The sequence below is a fragment of the Silurus aristotelis genome (genome assembly GCF_946808225.1).
Source record: "Silurus aristotelis genome assembly, chromosome: 14".
Classification (NCBI taxonomy): domain Eukaryota; kingdom Metazoa; phylum Chordata; class Actinopteri; order Siluriformes; family Siluridae; genus Silurus; species Silurus aristotelis.
The window spans coordinates 24414690-24433182 of NC_139587.1; the positions used below are offsets into that span (position 1 = coordinate 24414690).

At 39.3% G+C, this 18493-nt stretch overlaps 1 protein-coding gene across 2 annotated transcripts in view; it reads left to right on the plus strand.

Moving 5' to 3' along the window:
* The window catches only part of shank2b (SH3 and multiple ankyrin repeat domains 2b), a 181533-nt gene that overhangs the window by 154268 nt on the left and 8772 nt on the right, over nt 1-18493 (plus strand). The window contains exons 17-19 of one of the 2 annotated variants that reach the window (XM_083560941.1): nt 13884-14019; nt 15049-15129; nt 17911-17931. In XM_083560941.1, coding sequence (XP_083417067.1) covers nt 13884-14019; nt 15049-15129; nt 17911-17931 — 238 coding nt within the window. Of the gene's footprint in view, nt 1-13883; nt 14020-15048; nt 15139-17910; nt 17932-18493 lie in introns of both variants that reach the window. The other variant, XM_083560942.1, reaches the window with a different exon arrangement.

Here is an 18493-nt window from a genome sequence, read left to right on the forward strand (position 1 = left end):
AGATAATAAAAAAATAAAGTCGACCAAAAATACTTTTTCAAGTTCGTTTCAGCGTTATGAGGAAAGAAATGCCACCAATCGTGCTGCTTAACCCTCTGGGGTCGACAAACGCGGCAGCACGTTTTGTAGCATTTTTTCCTCGTTAATTGCCGGATGTGTGCATCGAGGCGGATATTTGCGGATTTGCAGATCAGTAATACAAATGTTTAGTGATTTTTTTGATCATACAGTGAACAATAAATTGTCCGAATCTATAAGGGGTCTACTTTTATTTGTATACTCAAATCTTAATAACAAAACACTGTACTTTTGTAAAATTAAGAAATCAGACAGGGGGCGCTCTGTGCCGTCTCTGTCTCTGTCTGACATTTCGCTGACATAATAAATATAGAAATAGAGAGCTCAAAATGTCTTAAATAAACAAATTCACATCGAAAACATTCATTCTCTGATTATGTAATCCATATGAGAGTTAGAAGAGGTACACATTCTCCGGTATCACCTCGTTAACCGTCCGTGTGGAAACATAGCAAAAGTTCCGTTTGGTGTCCTGATGAATAACGTAATTCAAAACACCATAATCTCTTTAAAACATTTACAAGAAAATAATGTCTTCATGCTCTATGTTGAGTTTGGTTTCACTAATCACATTTGCATAAAGCATCCACAAACATACAAACATTTTGTCTATTCTTTATGTTTTTCCTTCTACTGTAACTGGTGATCCATAATGGTGTAATGACCTTCGTTTTAAACAGGATGTTGATGCCGAAAAATGAAACCGTAAGCTGATAAGGCTTTGCTCTGAACAGAAATTGCAGTAAGATCGATTCGTCCTGAGACTATAGCAACCAGAGGCTTTTTAAAAAATATCAAACAATGTCTTATACAGATTCTGCGATTTTAGCAATATTATAAAATCATTACAAATGAAACTGCATGTAGACTGTACGATAATTTAAAACTAGTACAGCGTAGGGTATGACATAAGTAGTATAAAACACAGCAGTTGTGGAAGTCGTAGCTTAGTGGTTAAGGCATTAGACTTTACTTCTGATGGTCATGAGTTCAAATCCCTGCCACTACTAGGTGTCTGTAAATGTAAAAAAACATTAGCATGTGCTTTTTTTTTTTTTATTAAATCTGTGGGCTAACTGCACTTATACAGCTTGTCACTTGAAAGCTGCAATTCCACTGCTTTCATGCAGTATCCTTCCTGAAGTGTTCATGGTAACAGCTAGAGGACACATCATACATGCCAGACCTCAGCTGCCACAACTCCACAAAACTTATCCCCTTTTTGGAAATCCATATGCTGTTGTTCTCCAATTATGATATAGGACCACCATTTTGGAGTCACGAGCAACAAAATCGGCACAATTGTTTGTCACGTTTCGTACAGGAAAGTCCAAAATCGCACAATATACCGTGCAGTCAATTAGTGCATTCATTTCAAAAGAGATTTAGGCCTCAAAGATTCTTTGCTTTAACTAATAAACATAATGCAAAAGTTGGTATTGGACAGCCGAAGTGTATTGAGTGGTGCTGTGATTTAGAATTTCTGCACAGAAAGTCATCCAGCTTTAACGAATGTATGAATTTGAATCATTATAATGTTATTATTAATTGGATGTTTGCGGAGTAGGGAGCAGGTTGAGAAGAGTCTGGAGAGGTGGAGGTACATGCTGGAGAGAAGGGGAATGAAAGTCAGTAGAAGTAAGACAGAGTACGTGTGTTTGAATGAGAGGGACGGCAGTGGAGTGGTGCGGTTGCAGGGGGAAGAGGTGGAGAAGGTGGAGGAATTCAGGTACCTGGGGTCAACAGTGCAAAGTAATGGAGAGTGTGTTAGAGAAGTGAAGAAAAGAGTGCAGGCTGGGTGGAGTGGGTGGAGAAGAGTGATAGAAGAAGTGATTTGTGATAAAAAAAGAGTATCTGTGAGAGTGAAAGGGAAAGTTTATAGGACTGTGGTGAGACCTGTGATGTTGTATGGTTTAGAGACAGTGGCATTGAGTAAAAGACAGGAGGTGGAGCTGAAGGTAGCAGAGCTGAAGATGTTGGGATTTTCGTTGGGAGTGACAACGATGGACAGGATTAGAAATTAGTTTTTTAAAGGGACAGTGCATGTAGGACGTTTTGGAGACAAGGAGAGGGAGGTGAGATTGAGATGGTTTGGGCATGTGCAGAGGTGGGACATGGGGTATATCGGTAGAAGAATGCTGAGGTTGGAGCCACCAGGAAGGAGGAAAAGAGGAAGAACAAGGAGGAGGTTTATGGATGTGGTAAAGCAGGACATGCAGGTAGTTGGTTTGAAAGAGGCAGATGTAGAGGACAGCGGGGTATGGAGACGGATGATCCGCTGAGCGATCCCTAATGGAAGAAGCCGGAAGAAGAAGATGTTTTTTTTTAATAATTAATGCTATATTCTGGCGTATTATAGGAAGTTGTTGTTTCTATTTCTTTTATTGTATGTGTGGACACACCACATAATCTAAAGTCTACAGATATAAGAAATTATTCGAAGTAAATACACAATTGTTTCTGTTAAAGGAGGGTTTGTACCAGGCTGTTTCTCCTTTGAACGTCCTGTTCTTTCTCTCAAGACGGATTATTATGTTCCTCTTAGCCTTTTGATCTAGCCCTCCCTAGTTTTCTTGTCTTAATCTTTCCCTGTCCCACTTTCGCGTATCATATAGGATTTGACATTATTCAAGGTCGCTCGAGGTTTGTGCATGTTGTAGTGAATGGTGTGTGACGTTGCAATAAAAAGCACCGCATTGTTATGCACGGCTTATACCTCATGGCTGGTTTAAATCTGGGTTGCACTCGAATAAAAACTCCTCCACAGACTGAACCCAGGTGTTCGAACAGTGCAGCATTATTAGGTTTTTTAAACAATCTGCTAATTCCTCAGCACGTTCCTGGAAAATTCTGCCTTTGCACCGGCGTTCTGGAAAGTTCTCTTTTTACCACAGAGTGACACAGCAACAGAAACATGCGAGGTCATTTTTAGTTCTCCTTATAGCACCCTCATGGCAGTGCGTTTCATCAGACCTGCACACCTCCTCAGTTATCTCTTGCAGTTTAAAATTTTGTGGGAGAAGTCGCATTAGGAACGTCTGGTCGTTTTTACGAATGCAGCAGATTAACAGTAACGCGCAGAAGGCCGAGCCGAGTAGGTCCACGCGGGTGCTGATGTTGGAACATGGATCAGCGGTCACCTAGCAACCAGCATCAGTGTAGTGTGTGTTTGTGTGTGTGTGTGTGTGTGTGAGGATGATGCTGAGAGCCATGCAGCTTCTAGCAGAACCTTTGTGGAGTGAAGTGGGATGCTCTAAAAGCTCTTTATAGATATAGACATCACTTTATGCCTCCAGATATCAGATAGGGGCAATTGTCCTTTTTTTGGTCCATTACTCCACTGTGGGTCAGTGTGTTTTATTGTGTCTGGTGCTTTTTAGTTTTCTGTAAGGAACAGTGTGTGTCTGCATCAAGTCCTGTTATTATTTGCATATTATGCTGTTACACACTTCCTGGTGTATGACATGATTTCTTGTGTTATCGTCCCCACAAGATATTACATTGCCAAAAAATCAAATTATTAGCAAAGGTGCTTTTTGTTTTCTCTTCCTTTATAAAACAAGAGATGAGCCCTTTGTGAATCTTCCTTGGATTTAAAATTTCAGTGCTTCACCAGAAGTAAGATGACTGAAGATTCTGGACACCACGAGCTAAAGTAGAATTAAAGAGACGGTTTATTGCATGCACATAGATATCCTGAGCGCTCTGAGATGGAAGAACACAAATGTTTAGGTAGCATTAGATTTTCTCTCCATTAGAACTTGGACCCAAACCTGTTCCAGCATGACAATGTTCCTGTGCACAAAGCCAGCTCCATGAAGATTATAGGCTGAAGGAGGAGATCTTGAGTGGCCTGCTACAGAGCTTGACCTCAAACCTTTTAACCTTTTACTGCACCCCAGGGCTCCTCAGCTTACGTACACCTTACCTTTGCTAACAAAGCTAATTGTGCTTTAAAGATAGGATTCATAGGTTTCTTGTATCAGAATCTTGTACAAAAAGCATTGCGATGTACAATCAGTTGTTGATTCCGACACTCTTCTATGCTGTTTCCAGGCTGTAAATTTTGGACAAACACATGTAATCAAATAAACTGCAATGGTGTCGGCTAAACTTTGAAGGTGCATGCTTAGAAATTTCTACTACAGCCTGTTTTTTTTTACATGTTAATTTCTATTACAGTATTTGCTTCAGTCTACTGAAAAACTCCAGGTGACAAATTTGTTCCTCCCACTTGAGCATTCGTTTCATATTGGTTTCGGGTTGCTGCTTACAGATTAGTTCAGGATTGAAGCTAGCTGTGAGGGTGCTGTGGACTTCTTCTTTTCTGTGTTCGGATCTGATTGCAGAGTTTATCATTTTAGCCTTTCACTAAACACATGTCACGCCTGCTCAGATAAGACCCACTCTGAAGCTTCTCTTTATCTACGGCTCTGTAAAAGCAGCCGACTGGAGGGGAAAGTGTGTGTGATTGTGTGTGTGTGTGTGTGTGTGTGTGTGTGTGTGTGTGTGTGTGTGTGGGGATAGTATCTAAAACTGTGGTTTTTGGGTGCTCTTCATAATTAGCCCTCTCAAGGTAAAAGACTGAGCTGGTATCTCTGTGAAGAAGGGTACATTTAATAAGATGGTTATTTCACATAGAGAGCCTCTGTTAGCTCTGACTGGAATGGATTGAGGATGGTAAAGAAGCCACAGACCTCCAGCTCAAGTGGAGATAGCAAGCCCTCTCTCTCCCCTCCATTTTCTCTTCTCATTTCTTCAGGACGGGTCCGTGTGACAGAAAGTGTGCAGTGCGGCTAAAAAATTGTTAACGTGAATAAAGAAAACCGCCGTCAGCTAATTATCACTCCTCGGATTTTGAGGTGCGGTAAAGCATCTGGCAAGCGTTCTAATGGATGTATTTATAGTAGGAACTTTTTCTACAGTTTGGTCATAGTTACTGTTAAAAATAACAACGCGAGCAGCTGTTCAGAGACCACAGGACTCTCCGTTTAGAAGCTTAGGTGTTTCGTGCATTTGTGTCATCTCTCTCTTTTTTTTTCCCCTTCTGCCAGCAGAAAGCATGTGATCATTCCTCCACTTTTCAGCGTGACAAACAAAAACGTTACGCAGATGCAAAAACACTTTGGCTTAGCACCGATTTCAGGTTAACAGCTTCTAATTTTTGGGTGGGTTGTAAACTTGACACCGTTTCTCTACTAAATAACGGAATAACCAGATCATGTGACATATTACCTCAGTAAGCACATACCTACTGATTTACTGTTTCACTATAAAAGCAACCAGTTCATTGAGCTCCTTGATGACCATCGTTCATGTTTGTTTGTGTAGTTAACAAGTTGATTAGACGGTGTTGATGGTACATATAAGTAGGATAGGAGGTTGGTGATTGCTTTTTAATTGTCGTCACACAAAAGAATGACTCAGTGAAGACACAGGACACAATAAAACACGGAAAAGAACAGGGAAACTAGACTGACCTAGGAAGGAGGACATGGGCAGCACCAGAATTTGATTACATAGACTGTATTTGAAGGTAGCTAATCTGCTCAAAATATCAAACTAGCTAACTACACTAGGCCAAGCTTACTTCTAGCCTTTGCATGTTAACTGCTCTCAAACCAAGGAAGTTATTATTCCAGCTAAAATTCCACCCATATTTATTCTTTATATACTGTATCATACAGACATTTTATATATGCACATATGTATCATGTTACTGGAACTAGTTTTGACATATCTTATCTACCTAACAATCCTTGCACAGTTATTCCGTATATAAATACATCGAACAGGCATAACATTATGACATTATAACATTATGACCAATGAGTGAATAACACTGATTATCTCTTCATCATGGCACCTGTTAGTGTGTAGGATTTATTAGGCAGCAAGTGGACATTTTGCCCTCAAAGTTGATGTTTCAGAAGCAGGAAAAATGGGCAAGCTTAAGGATTTGAGTGAGTTTGACGAGGGCCAAATTGTGACGTCTAGAAATCTGGGTTAGAGCATCTCCAAAACGGCAGCTCTTGTGGAATGTTCCCAATGTTCAGTATCATTTAAAAGTTCTCCAAGGAAGGAAGAGTGGTTCGTAGGCAGCCAAGGATCATTGATCACGTGGAGAGATGGACCATGTGGACAGACGAGCTCCTGTAGCTCAAATTGCTGAAGAAGTTAAGGTTGTTTATGCTTGACGGGTCAGAACTGTGATAGCAGCAAAAGGGGGACCAATAGCATATTTGACAGGTGGCCATAAAGTTATGTCTGGTCAGTGTGTTATCTCTGTGTTTTGTCTTCACTTCACATGCAAACATATATTTTAATAAATTCTATGTTTTGTCTCCTTTGTAGACATAAACTGATATTTTTGTGTTTTGTCTCAGATATAAAACATTTTTTCTCAAATATAAGTACTTGAGAAATAAACACTAGCCTTTTTTGTTACTTTACAATAGAACAAGAAGTGTAAAAAAATTCCTTATTGTGCAGAAAATGACAACAAGTATTTATTGCTGCTTGTTTTAGGCAATGGGTCATTATGGTTTTGGAAATAAACAGAAATAAAGAATTATACCACCATTTACCACACTAGTAGCTGTTACTTTATAATAAACGTGAAGCAGAAATACGGGCAAACTGCTTTACCATTTAATTTCTTTCCTGTTGATTTATGATATTATGATAATTGACCTACATTTTGGACATGAACACATCCAGTTGTGGAAGTGGAAGTTTTGCTAAGCAATAAAAAACGAAACAAATAAAGCCGGATCATTAGTGATCATTTTGTGATTTTTATTTTTTTTTTTTGGCATAATTTTACGATTTATTTTTTATTTGTTGAAAAAACAGTTGTAGTGAGTAGTTCAGTGTGTGTGTGTGTTTGTGTGTGTGTGTATTTGTGTGATAGTAGTTGTGGTGGTGGTTGTGGGGGGTGTTGCCCTAGTACAGATGGGTTCTTGGTGAATAACCGTTTGTCTCCTTGTTCACTGAGAGGCATTATATAATTATAGACAGCGTTATATAATGCATCTGGGACTGTGTGTGTGTGTGTGTGTGTGTGTGTGTGTGTGTGTGTGTGTGTGTGTGTGTGTTTGGATGAATGTGATCATATATATGTTTGTGATTGTGCATGAACTGAGTAAATATGTGTGTGTGTGTGTGTGTGTGTGTGTGTGTGTGTGTGTGTGTGTGTGGGTGTGGGTGTGTCTCCACAAGCACACTCCAAGATTTGGTGGAAATTCTTCCCAGGAGAGTGGAGGATATTATAAGAGCAAATGGGGACAAAATAAGGAATGGGATGTTAGGCACATACCAATCTTACGATCAGGTTTACACAAACTTAGTGTGTGTGTGTGTGTGTTTGAGTGAGAGCGAGAGAAATAGACCATAAAAAGAACAACCGGGAACACAAATGATTAGCTAAAAGGATGGTTTATCGTTTTTTTCCGCTTAATTCCGTCTGTGTGGATTGTGTTTCAAGGGGATAAAGCGGCCCTAATTTCATCAGATCGTAATCGAGTGCAGGGCGCTGCAGCACACACTCCTATCAGTCTGCATTATGTGCGTCTGTGAGTTCACTGTTTTTGCAATTCGAGCACTTCCGACTGTAATGTGAACGTTGTGTCGGTTTAACATGGCATTTGTGAGTTGCCTTGGATTAGTGACCATGTCTGTGCACTAATGTAATGAAATGATCCAGATGAAGTGGCTCAGTCTGGCGTAGCGAGATAACGCCCGATGAAAGCGATCTAGGTGAGCTGAGGATTCTGGGAGGTCAAGGGTGTTCCTGAGTCAACTAATCGTCAGCAGTGACATCAGAGTCTGTCAGGAATATGTGTTTTTTTAATCTTGCAGAAGAAATTGGGGTTGAGCTCTCAATTAAGTCATGGTGGCCAAATCAAACAAGACAAAGAGACGCAATACATTGTAGGTTTGGTGGCCTGGAAAAGACTGTAATACAATATATAGACAAAAGTTTGTTGACACCTGACTATAAGATTAGTATGTGCTTTTTGAAAGACCTATTTAGTCCTTGTTGGCTCTTATCATAACCTTTACTCTTCTGGGAAGATATTACACTAGATTGTGGAGCGTGCTTGTGGAGATTTGTGCTCATTCAGCCACAAGGGTATTAGTAAACTCAGGTATTGATGTAGGTGAGGTGAGAAGGCCTGGGGTGCACTCAGTGTTCACATTTATCCCAAAGGTGTTTAATAGGGTTGGATCTCTATAGTAAGCTACTCAAGATATTCCACTCTAACCCATGTATACCATATGTATACCTGGGTCTTCTATTTCAAGTAAAGGGAAAATTTTATGCTCCCACACCCAAAGGCATCTTACACAAGTGTGTTCTTTGTGCTAACGGTTTGGGGAAAAACCACATATGGCAGAAAAAGTCAGGTGCCCCAATTCTTACCAGCGGGGAAGACTAGATAATCAGTGACTAAATATAGAAATGGGACATTCAAAAAGCACATAACAATCTTATAGACAGGTGTCCACAAACTTTTGTCCATATAGTGTATAGCAGTCTTTTCCCGGCCACCAAACATACACTGTATTGCGTCTCTTTGTCTTGTTTGATTTGGCCACCATGTATGTGTGGTGAATTTTGTCAAGAAATTCTAAAAAATATATATATATATATATATATATATATATATATATATATATATATATATATATATATATATATATATATATATATATATATATGGTTTTGAATTTTAACTCATACCCGTGTACTTGTGTTGTATACTTCCGTGTGCTAAATTGTGTACAGTTTTTCTTGCATTCACATATGGCACGTATAAACTAAAGCTCTAGCTTATTTCCTAGGTTACCCCATCTCATTTTACCTCATCTTTTGTGTAGATTAAAGCATCCTGTTATCCTAAATCTTTCGCTGCTGGTTTTTCCTTTCCAAGTACAGTGCTAATTTCATGCTATGCTGCTCAGGAGAATGCTAACAGAGGATTCCAGACGCTTCTCATTCGTGCAGGCAGCAGGATTTTCATTGGAGCTAAATGCTAACGTAGCACTGTTTATGCCGTTTCATTAAATCCATGATTATTGTGGGGGGAAAAAAGTCAATTACGTGCACTTTTTTTTCTATAAACCAATTTTGGTAAATGAGCTCAAACATGTTTTGGGTGAAATATTTGTTCTAAAAGCCCTTATTAATGTTCAAGTTCTTAAAAAAAGAAAAAAAGGCTTTAATGACGTAAATGAATCAGGGTCCCCTGGTGGTCTAGTGGTTAAGATGCAGCGCTCTCACTGTTGCGACCCGGGTTCGATCCCCGGTCAGGGAACCATCCCCAGCCACTCTCAGTGCCGGTCCCAAGATAAATTGGGGAGGGTTGCGTTAGGAAGGGCATCCAGCGTAAAACATATGCCAAATCAAACGTGCGGAGGATCCGCTGTGGCGACCCCTAACGGGAGAAGCCGAAAGAAAGTACTAATGACGTAAATGAATCAGGAAGCAGTGGGTGGTGTTTCTGCCTTACAGCTCCAAACTGCCTGCTTTGATTGCGAGTGTCTGGAGTGTCCTCATGGTTCAGGTTCTCTTAAAGCTAGGTGGATTGCTCTAAATTGGTCCTAGATGGCCTGAATTCCTGCCTCCAGAAGAGAGCCTCCAAATTCACTGTAACCCTGAACAGCACTTTTACTGAACCTTATAGAATAAATTAATCAGATTTACTACAGTGATTCTTCTGGTAACACCTACTTGATACCAAACTATGTACTGATGGAGACAGTGATTTATGTATTGTTATAAAGTTATTGCTTCAAGTTTAGATGGTCCCCGAGTTACGATGGTTCAGCTTACAATTTTTTTGATCTTATGATGACGATGATTGTGATACAACAAAATTGTAAAAATATTTTAAGTTTTACGCTGCATGCAAACGTAGCAGTGTTTGCTTTGTCCTTCACTCGTTCATGCACCCGCTGTCACATACATATACACTGACCAAGTATAACATTATGACATTATAACATTATGAGCAGTAATGTGAATAACACTGATTATCTCTTAATCATGGCACTTGTTAGTGGGTGGGATTTATTAGACAGGAAGTGGACATTTTGCCCTTAAAATTGATGTGTTAAAAGCAGGAAAAATGGGGAAGCGTAAGGATTTGAGTGAGTTTGACAAGGGCCATATTGTGACGTCTAGACGACTGAATCAGAGCATCTCCAAAACTGCAGCTCTTGTGGGCTGTTCCCGGTCTTCTAAGCGACTGATGCTACCCTCGACTGAAAGCGGGGAACCAGCAGCGTGGGTTTGCCTTCGAAATTTGCTCGCAAAATAGGGTACAATTTTGAGAGCAAGGTCGCGCGTATCTTCGTTTACTCGTACTATTAGTTGCTTGTACAATAGGGTTTTACTGTATCAACCCACAATATTTTCAAGTTACGATGGGGTCATCGGAACGCACCTGTATTTAATCTTAGAGAATTTGTCTGTTTTTGTCAACAAAAAAACCCCACCCAACTTCCTGTTCACACCCTCAGGAGTAGCCTACAACAGCTAGCAGCCTTCAACCTCACAGCACTTATATCACCCCACACTGTTCCATACTCCCTTCAGTCTTCAGTCATTGTTCGGCTGGGCCAACCGTCTCTCAGGGTACAAGGAAGACATGCTTTAAGACTCTTCTCTGTTCTGACACCTAGGTGGTACGAACTTTCACTTGATGTCCGAACACCTGATGCTCTTGCGAATGATGTCTAAAAACCTACCTCTTTTAGCAGTGCTTGAATTAGAACTTTTTCCCAAAAATATTGCTTTAAAATATTGCTGTAAGTACGACAGAGAAAACCACAGACACCTGTGAAATTACCTCAGGACCCGATGTGAAACGATTCCCACCCAAACTGACCTCTCGGAAGTTACAAATTCAGACTCACACACCAACCATTACTTTCTTATCGTTGTTCTTGCCATGACTAAGGCCACTCTGCACATGCCCAGTAGGCCCAGTAGCTCATCATTATCTGGTTATAGAGTAAATATTGAGATCTCTGCACTTTAGTTATTTCCTCCTTGTTATTCTAACTAACCATGTTCGCGTCAATGGAGTAGGTGAAACAGTGTTTAACGCCTGTCTATCCATATTTAGTACCTCTGGCAGGGATTTTCCTTTTTTCTTTTTTTACGCAGGTCAAATTAGGGAGTAAAAACACGTCGGGAGATTTAATGCCTCCAAGTTTAAGCCAACATGATTGATCCAGCCTTACGAGCCACTCAATTTCTTCGTCTCTGATGGCTGTCTGCCGAGCGTTAGGGGTTTGTTTCGAGAATAATTCAAGCGAGTGGGAATTTGACTGCTGTTTTTTTAACAAGTGTGTCAATAAGACAAGATGTTGAACGTACAAAAGACTCAGTTTAGAGAGTGCAGCCATGAATCCAGGCCATGCATTGGGAAAGTATTCACAGCGCATCACTTTTTCCACATTCATCATTTCTCTTAAAATTCTACAAGCAATAACCCATACTGACCACATGAAAGAAGTTTGTTTGAAATCTTTGCAAATTTATTTAAAAAATTCAAACCAAAAAAAAAACATCACATGTACAGTAAAGTATTCACAGCCTTTGCTCAGTACTTTGTTGAAGCTTCTTTGGCACCAATTACAGTCTTAAGTGTTTTTGAGTTTGATGCTACAAGCTTGGCACAGCTATTTCTGGGCAGTTTCTCCTTATTTCTTTTTTACTGAACCTCTCAAGCTCTATAAGGTTGGATGGGGCGCATCAGTGCACAGCCATTTTCAGATCTCCTGAGATGTTAAATTGGGCTCAAATCTTGGCTCTGTCTGGGCCACTCAAGGACATTCACAGAGTCGTCCTGTACTCTCTACTTTGTTATCTTGGCTGTGTGCTTAGGGTCGTTGTCCTGTTGGGAGATGAACCGTCACCCGGGTCTGAGGTCCAGATAGGTCACTCAAGATCTTCCACTCCAATCCATGTAAATTATATTAAAAGGGAGCCGGCTTTGTGCAAGTCAAGTCAAAAAGCTTTTATTGTCATTTCAACCATATATAGCTGATGCAGTACACAGTGAAATGAAACAACGTTTCTCCAGAACCCTGTTGCTACATACATACAATAATCACAGAAACAGAAAACACAGGGCTAAGGACTAGTATGTGTCCTCGCCACATAAAGTGCATGTGTGCAACCTGGTGCAAACAGTGCAAAGACAACACAAGACAGTGCAAGACAATACCCAACACACAAAATACAAAATAGCTCCGCCAGGAAACCTGTTGTATAGAGACAAAGTGAACAGTAGCAAAAAAGTAAAATGTTGTGCAAAAGAGCAAATAGCAGCAATCCAGAAAAGATGTGCAAAAACGGCATGTAAACAGTTTATGGTAATAAAGTGATGTAATGTGAGTGGTACTGAATTCATGGGTGTGCGAAGTGAGTACGAGTGTGTGTTGAGTCCGGGTTGCACAGGGGCATTGTCATGCTGGAAAAAGTTTAGATCAAGTCAAGGGGAAATTTTCCGGTCACCGCTTTCAGAGACATCCAATACAATTGTGTACCTCCAACTTTGTGGTAACAGTTGGAAGATGAACCACAAATAGCTGAAAAAATCAAATACCAGACAATGTTTTGTTTGAAATGACTGTATTTTAAACATTGTGATAGTTGGAAAATCACTGTGGTGTTAGCAGAATAACACTTTTCCTGAATTTGCTGCTGTATGCAAGTAATCCAATTCAAGCGGTATTATCTTTGTATAACTGCTTATTTGTCGTGGGTAATTCCTTTCATATATTAATGTAGGTTAATAGCTGAGAGTAATAACACAGCAAAGAGGACGTGTAGTATGTCAAAACATTTGTCCAGAACAAATCAGCACAAAGGAATGACAGTCATTTATTTTTAATTTTTTTGGTTTTGATTTGAGTGGGCGGTAATGATATCCCCACCACAGACTTCCACTATATTATAGCTGTTATAAAAATCCAATAAACCAAAGCAAGCACACTTTAGCACAAGCCCAGCACAAATGAGCTATATTTTATTCATTTGTTATGTACATATTTATTTTAATGAAGGTAAATTCCAGTTCATCCCAAAGGTGTTCTGTAGGATTGAGGTCAGAGCTCTATAGCAGACCACTCACGATCATTCCAACCTTTTTAAACCATATCTTCATGGAGCTTGCTTTGTGCACAGGGGCATTGTCATGCCGGAACAGTTTTGTGTCTCCTGGTTCAAGTAAAGAGAAAATTCAATGCTACCACATCTAAAGGTACTCTATATAATCCTATGCAACCTTTGACTTTGTGGTTTGGGGAGGAACCACATATGGCTGGAAAAGTCATGTTCCAATACTTTTGTGCATATAGTGTACATTTAAGAGCATACAGAAACAGTTGAGGCTGAAAGATAGCATCAGGACCAAATATTTGTGATTCGTACCTGTTTCGCCTGCCATTAGATTGCTATTTTCATGCTACTATTGTTAGACTGTATTTTAGTGAAAAAGCTCAGCTGGGACCATTATCTCATTATCTCAGTGGATGTACACTTAGAAGGAGAAAAAGAAAAGAAAACGCTGTGCTGCAAAATGCTCATATAGTAGAATTTTGAAAAATATACCTATTCTAAAATATAACGCTGCATTCCTCATAGCATTTGACTACCAGTAAATGTACCCCACACATACGTGTGGCTAGAAATGAGCTTACTATGAACTCTGGTGTTTATGAGTTTAAAAACAAATCTTCTGCTCGTTGGTGTAAATTCTCCTCTGTTTTGCCTCTGTTGTTCTCAGGTTAACAAAGACAACGTGGTGAAGGTGGGCCACAAACAGGTGGTTAATATGATCCGGCACGGGGGAAATCATCTCATCATTAAAGTTGTGACCGTCAGCAGAAATCTCGACCCTGATGATACGGCTCGAAAAAAAGGTACGTGCATTACCAGGCTCGATTCCTTTAGCTCCTCTTAGTGAAGCACTGTGTCCATATTGCTTTAATCTACAAAAGCCACTTTGGTGTTACAATTACATCTGAACCCTTTTCTAAAGTCAAAGATGATTGCTTCCCATAATGGATTATTTTTAGTTTATTTTTGAAAGAACAGTTTAGCAAATTATCAAATTCTCATTCTTGTTCTCTGAACAAAGAATGGTCATTGCATCATTGAGATTCAATACAGTTAAAATGAATGAAAATCATAAATATGGCATAGATAACAAATAGTTAACTGATCCTATTTCAAATGAAACGTATTATTCTGCTCTTTAACTTCAAAAGGAACTACCTTGAACTCCATAGATTACAATTACACTGGCTCAAGTTCTACATTAGCAAGAAGCAAACTTGACTAGCAAAATCAAGCATAGTTCATTTGCTGAGGAATGTATAGTACAGACACCGATCAGGCATAACATTATGGCCACCAATCAGGCATGACATTATGACCACCTGCCTAATATTGTGTTGGTCCTCCTTTTGCTGCCAAAACAGTTCTGACCCGTCCAGCATTAACAGCACCAACTTCTAAAAAACTTGAGCTACAGGAGCTCATCTGTTGGATCAAACCACACGGACCAACCTTCGTTTACCACATGCATCATTTGACCGCCCATGACCCTGTCGCCGGTTCAACACTGTTCCTTCCTTGGACCACTTTTGAAAAACACTAAACACTGCAGAATGACCCAGTCATCTAGACATCACAATTTGGCCCTTTTCAAACTTTCTCAGATCCCTACACTCGCCAATTTTTCCTGCTTCTACCACATCAACATTAAGGACAAAATGTCCACTTGATGCCTAAGATATTCCGCCCACTAACATGTGCCATGATATAATTAGTGTTATTTACTTTATCAGTCATAATGTTATGCCTGGTCTGTGTATATACTGTGGATCACTAATACGATTGCTAGCTCATGGCTTACTGCTCGTGTTTTGGGTTTTTTTCTGCTCAAGCTCCAGTCCTTCCAAGGAGAGCTCCATCAACTGCCCTTTCCACTCGCTCCAAATCCATGACCTCAGAACTGGAGGACTTGGGTAAGCACTGTACACCGACATGCCAACAGTTAAACATGGCCTGTGCATTTTTTAATCCCTCTGTAAATATCTGCTCTGTTATCTATAATAAACTGAAAAAGAAAAAATACAATTGTTTGGATTTATATGGCTAGCTGATGCTGAGCTTACTTTTTAGACAGAGAGTGATCTGTAAATGATCCAGAAGTTTTGAGATGCTGAGGTAAAAAAAATTAAAATAAATAGGATGTGTGATATTCTTTTGATCAACCCCAATTCCAGAAAAGTTGGAAAACCATGTAAAATCTACAATAAAACCAGAATGCAATAATTTGCACATCTAATAATACTATATTTTATTTACAATAGAACATAGAAAGCTGAACAGTATATACAGGTTTTAGAGCAACAAATTCTTCCATCCAGAGAACGTCTTTTTCAAGACAATGCTAACTGCATAATGCATCTATTACAATAGCATGACTTCGTACAAGAAGAGTCCGGGTGCTGAACTGGCCTGCCTGCAGTCTAGAGCTTTCACCATTTGAAAACATTTGGTGCATCATGAAAGGAAAAAATACAACAAAGGACACCCAGAACTGATGAACAGCTAGAATCCTGTATCAAACACATATGGGACAACATTCCACTCTCAGAAGTTCAGCAACTGGTCTCCTCAGTTTCCAGATGTATACAAACAGAGGACATGATTCTGCACACTGGTAAACATGGCCCTGTCCCAACTTTTTGGAGACCTGGTGCAGCCATTCAATTTAAAATGACCTTATATCCTTTAATATGTTTTTTTGTTTGTTTAGATTTGTTTTATTGTGAATAGAATATGGATTTATGAGATTTGCAAATCATTGCATTCTGTTTTAATTTACATTTTGCACTGTCTGACCTTTTATGGACTTTCATGTTAAATATGCACAGAGTCTAAGAAAAACAAAGCTTTGAGGTAGCAGAGATCCTTTGTGACGTTTTCTTGCCTCGGTAATTAGCCGATATACTGTAGTTCGAACAATGTCTGGAGTAAACAAGACACTAAAACTAACACTTTCCAATTTTGCTTTGTTCAAAATAAATACAAAAATAAAAACCCTCAACCGAGTTATAGGCTGATTTATATTAAGTTTGTAATCTAGAGCAGTGGTCCCCAACCTTTTTTGCACCACGGACCGGATTAAGGTCAGACAATATTTTCACGGACCGGCCTTTAAGGGGGGAGGTGATAAATACAACAAATTAAAATGATACAACCGGCATAAAAACTGATATTTTTTAAATATAATAATAAACGTGAATCCACTCTGTTGTTGTTTGTTCATTTTGCTAGCTTGGTGGAATTAGAATTTAGCGGTAATGTATTATGTGTTAGCGGCCGGAGCAGCCCCTTTAAGACGGTAGTCGATAGAGGTAAGACTGAGGCATCATGACATGCATCAAGAGTGAGTCATAGACAGATGTGGCGGAGAGAATACGATAATTTTTCAAAAAAGAACATCATTCAGAATCAGATAATAAATAAAACAGAAATAATGTAAGTTATGTACTCTTAGTGCGGCCCGGTACCAATTGACCCACGGACCGGTGCTGGTCCATGGCCCGGGGGTTGGGGACCACTGATCTAGCGTACCAGTGTAGATTTATTCATTGCTAGAGACGCACTTTTGTACATCGCTCTGGACAAGGGCGTCTGCTGAATGTCGCAAATGTAAATGTAAATGATAAAAGCATTCGCCTTAGGATCTGCAGGTCATGAGTTCAAATCCCAATCACACTAATCTCTCACTCCTGTGTCATTAAACAAGGCCCTTAACCCCATAATTGTATATTAGCATATAACAAACGTAAATGTATAAATGCATGTGACACATGAATCAAACCAGTTTTCACACGGATTAGTGTGTTGCTAAACGTCAAATCATTGGCTTTAGAAGCATTGTACATCATGGCTGTTATCTTTTCTCTGCCCACAAGCAACAAGCTGCAAGTGGACATGAGCTACGTGTAGCTCAGGTTCAGTCACCCTAGCTAATAGTTCAGATTTGTCAGAACTCAATGTGTGCTAATGTTTCATGTTTTATCTTTATTTTTTATTTTTGCCTGAAAAAGTGGATAAAGGTAAGTTTGCATTTGCATTTTACATAGCAATTATATGTGGCGGCATGCTCATATCCTTTGTGTGTGTGTGTGTGTGTGTGTGTGTGTGTGTGTGTGTGTGTGTGCGCGTGTGTGTGTTACCTTACCAGGTCATGATATATTTAAAAAAATACTCAGTTCTATGTACTAGTTTTAAAAAACACCCCACAGAGAACAAAAGAAAAACCAAGGAAATGTATTCCCATTAGTATATTTAAATATGTATTATTTATAGCCTGATCAGCTCTGAGTTCCAGGTTGCACGCATTCGTTCTCTGATTTCTGCGCTCTAGCACTGATTCGTTAGAAAGCATCACTGCTTCTGGTGCCAGTTTTGTCTGGTTAAACTGAGCAGATTTTTTTTAACTTGTACATGGCAGTAGACAAAAAAAACCATATTAAAAACTAGATTTAAAAACATTAGACTGTAATTCTCTGTCCTGTTACTGTTCGATCTGTCCTGTCTGGTTCTAGATTTTGTGTAGAGTAGACCGTTGCATGGAAGTGATAACTGTGTGATATGGCATTACATTTTATCAAGGTTAATGCCATTCTGCTGCCTTTTATCTGTACTGAACCCCTTCCTTTCCTTTTTTCATGTAAATGATGTGTGAATAGCCGTTCATGAATAAAACTGTATATTCTTTTATGTTAAAGCTACTTTGAGGAAAAAGAAGGGTGAGTTTGACAGCCAGGTTTTATTACATAATTCACTGCATATACACTCTGTATAATATATAAAAAGCAATTTGATTTTCATCTTTTACTTATTTATGTGTTTATTTAGTTGGGGTTCTAATGCAGTGTCACTTGATCTGTTCACTTCTATAAATATCTGTATATCTAAACCTCAAGCAGGCCAAGCCTAGGAGTGTTATTATATATGTATCTAGACTCTTAAGCCTATTGCTTTACCTCAGAATATACTGGAAAAACCCTAAAAAAAGAAACCCAGAGAAAGAAATGCGGTACTCAGCATGGTGTGTGAATCGTGGCTCTGACAGTTTCTCAACCGTAGCAACGTCTCTTGTGTGTCTCATAATTGGTCTCAAATAGAGTTATTTGTAAGTTTTTTTTTTTTAATCCTGCCTATTTTGTTCATCGTCACCTCTGTGACTTTTTGTTGGCTCTGTTTAAACTGGAAAACAATTTAATGACAAATTATTGACAAATTATTGGCCAATTTAAATCTTTTCCTGTGAGTGACCAGGCAGTCACTAAGGATGCTGTTACTGTATTG